This window comes from Buceros rhinoceros, unplaced genomic scaffold (genome assembly GCF_000710305.1).
Source record: "Buceros rhinoceros silvestris isolate BGI_N320 unplaced genomic scaffold, ASM71030v1 scaffold5022, whole genome shotgun sequence".
Classification (NCBI taxonomy): Eukaryota; Metazoa; Chordata; class Aves; order Bucerotiformes; family Bucerotidae; genus Buceros; species Buceros rhinoceros.
Genome location: NW_010400562.1, coordinates 26,270 through 29,769, shown reverse-complemented (window position 1 = coordinate 29,769; position 3,500 = coordinate 26,270). Strand labels below are relative to the sequence as shown.

Here is a 3,500-nt window from a genome sequence, read left to right as displayed (position 1 = left end):
GAAGCTACATAGAAAAGAATTAAGGATTCATAGGGACAAAAAAAGAAAGCAAAAGAGTAACATACAATAAAACCTCTTGGCACCATGCTAATCAGTGCTACATCACTTCCTGACTGGAGCTGGCACCTAGCCACTTCGAGAGCACTGACAAAGCAGACTTAGATGGTGCTGCAGAGATTCACGTAGCCATATCCTCTGCAATGCTGTGGGTGAGCGCTGACCCCAGATTTCCCTCATCCTGACTGAGCACTTAAATCAGTAGGCAGTTCTGTAAGGTAGAGGGTGCAAGCATCCGCTCGTCCCTTTCCAATGCCAATGTTTTGTGAGATAGACCTGTTTGTAGTTTTGCCTTGGTTTAAATGAATTGTCCTGGGCACTAATTCTCCATGCAGGATATGAAGCTTTGAATTGCATGTAGCAGCAGCAGTCTGTAGTACATCTAGTAAACGTTTGAACTGTGTGTATGTTTTCACCATTCTCCTTAGTTCTCTTTCTTCTCAAAAAAAATTCAACTAAATAGTAGCGTCTTACTTAGAAACTATAGATTACTGCACATACATTTTTTTTCCAAGAAAGATTGAGAGACGAGAGAAAACAGCAAAAGCAAAAATTAATACCAATACAATCTATGGCTATTTTTAACTGAGAACAAATTGATTGTATCCCATGTAAACAGTGGGCCTTTCAAAAAAGGACAACAAGGAATCTAATTTTATTTTCAGCCACTTTTAGAATTTCAGACCTGTCTCAAAGTGGTAAGTCTGTGGCCATTATTATGTATAACTCATTATAACTTTTCCTGCCCTCCACCGCTCAGGTTGGCTGCTCATGGGGTGTCCCAGAAGTTAGTGGCCACGTGAGCAATGCAGAGCTTAAGCTCGTTTCTTTGCTTACGCTGTAGTGCCAAAATGGCAGCTTACACACTTGATGTTTCTTACTGTACTGGTGAAGAAGGGCAGTGTTTCAGTGGGTCTTGCCACATGACAAAACAAAACTATGTAAAATGTTTATTCCTTTTATTTTAACAGTCATGCTTGTGTTGCTGGTGCCAATCCAAAGATCTGTTGTCCCTGGAGGAAAGGCAGTCCTGTTTAAAGTTCAAAGCTAATGATCACGGATATGATAATTTCCGCTCCAGTAACAAGTACAGCTCTTCATAAAACAAGCATGAAAGGTATATTCCCTTACATTAATGCCGGTGCCTTTTTAAATAAAAGTGGCAATTACTTTTAATGGGATGGTAATGTTTAGAAAAATGTAGTTTTGTGTTTGCACAAAAAAGAACATGAAAAAGAGAGTCATCCCAAAACTGTGTTGTGTTGAAAACTATGGACATTTGTAAAATCGTCATTTATGGAACGTGAAGAAAAGCATAGAAAGAACAAGTCATTGTTAGCACTTCAATACTTCTGAATCAGCACTTCCAATTGATCCCCACTTCCTGAACATTAACAATCATTTGTATTCGCTGTAACAGTTGTAGGAACTGATATCACGGTAATTACTAAGCAGTATAATATAACGTTAATTGGATCAAAGCCATTATTATGTATAACGCAATGTATTATCTTTTTATAAAGCAGATTAACCGCCATCACTATTGTGTGGGTTTTTTTAAAAGACGTGAAATACTTTGTAATAGAAGTTTAAATGTAAAGAAGTAGCATTTTTTTGTCAGGGGTGTTACAGAGGTAGTTAATGCAGTCAAATCAAAAGTGCATTTTGCTGATGATTGTTTTTAGCTATTACTGTTAGAAGGAACTTCCCAAGGCCTCTATAAATACCATTTTGTAACCACTGTGTGTCTTCAGTGCAGCACTTTGGGTATGGTCCATTTCACTGTTTCCACATTCCTCGTGTTTAACAACAGCAGACGAGAGAAAAACACAGCAAAAGCAAAAATTAATACCAATACAATCTATGGCTATTTTTAACTGAGAACAGATTGATTGTATCCCATGTAAACAGTGGGCCTTTCAAAAGCCTGACAGCTCTTTGCTTGAGATACTTTTGCAACAATTTACAACTGGTTTTGCAGTCCAAATGCTGTTTTGGGGCAAAATCCTTTAGAAATAGCAAGTATAAAAAATATATCCAACGAAAAGAGAGGGAGAATTTGAACTTCTATTTGCATTTAGATTTACATCTTCATAAAGAAAGTAATTCACAAACTGTACTTCTAGAGAACAGGATTATGTAGCACACTCATCTTGATACTGTTTTAAAATATGTTCTGCTTCCGTAGTTCCATATTTATGGGCTTAAGAAGATGTGTGATTAGTTTCTGCTTCTGTACATAGTTTAGTGAAGCATAATTAATTATAAAGTATTAAAATATGGGCAGGACCCTGTGAGAAAACAGAAAGATAAAGATACCTGTGGTAAACATGATGTGTGTTGCCGGGAGCAATGCACATTTTGTACATACATGACAGGTCATTCTTTGGCTTTTCATTTACTATGAATTTGTTACAGATGTCCCCAAAGACTTACTAACATAGTTTGTGCACTAAAGCATGAGTTTTTCAACAACAAATGTCATATAACAAGCTTTTATAAAAGATAACATTTTCAATAGGCATGAAGTTTTATTATAATAAAAATATTTATCAAATCTCAGGAATTTTTTTTTTATTATTTCCAAGTTTCACATTTAAAGATTTTTTTTTTTTTTACCTTTTTTCCCAATCCTGACTAACTTCAGATTTTTAAATAAAGTGCCTTAAATATGCTCAGGATGAAACCGGATTTCATTAAAACGTTCAGCTGATGTTACCTTAGATGGGTTTAATCTCATCTGACTTCAGGTAGCTATAGCTACCTTGCAGACAGCTAAAAACAAGAGAGGTGAACCCCTGTCAAAAGCTAGTATGTGTATGCTTGTATAATCAAGCCGAGGATCTATGCACATGCATTTGAGCATGGGCACGTGTGTGTTTGTGTGTGTGTGAGTATGCGTGCAAGTGTCTATGTTGTCTACCATTAGGTGGTTGTTACCATCAACCATGCAGCACATGCACCCAACTGCTACAATGCTGAACCTTTCTAAATATAAATCTATTTAAAGTTTTGTTCTTTACATTTTTACCTTTACATTCATGGTAACTTCTTTCTCACAGTAAGCCGTGAATATCACTTCACTTCACCCTGCCTGCATCTATTTCTGTAAAGGGCATTTCATCTGTTGAGGATGATTAATCAGTTAAATCCTAAGTTTGATACTGATCAGTGTTATTTTCCTCCAGTTATATCATTACAATATGTATATTGTACATGTATATTATTGGGTTTTTAATTTAAAATATAGCTGTTGTACTGCCAAATGTGTAACATGTTTTTCATTTTTTCCTGGAGTATTCCTTTCCTAAGACAAGTCCTGCTAAGTCAGACATTTAGGTTTTGCAAATAAAGAGCATAGTGCCCACTTCTTTGGAGTTAATGTATATGTATTAGTAGACTTGTCTTTTTTTCAGTATTTTTCGAAGCAGTATTACTGAAAC

The 3,500-nt window shown here is 35.9% G+C and overlaps 1 protein-coding gene across 1 annotated transcript in view; it reads left to right on the top strand.

Moving 5' to 3' along the window:
• Positions 1–1,701, top strand: part of EDNRB (endothelin receptor type B) — a 13,124-nt gene extending 11,423 nt beyond the window's left edge. The window contains exon 7 of the mRNA XM_010131907.1: positions 1,029–1,701. Within this exon, the coding sequence (XP_010130209.1) occupies positions 1,029–1,160 (132 nt within the window). The 3' untranslated portion in view covers positions 1,161–1,701. The remainder of the gene's footprint in view (positions 1–1,028) is intronic.
• Positions 1,702–3,500: the final 1,799 nt, after the last annotated feature.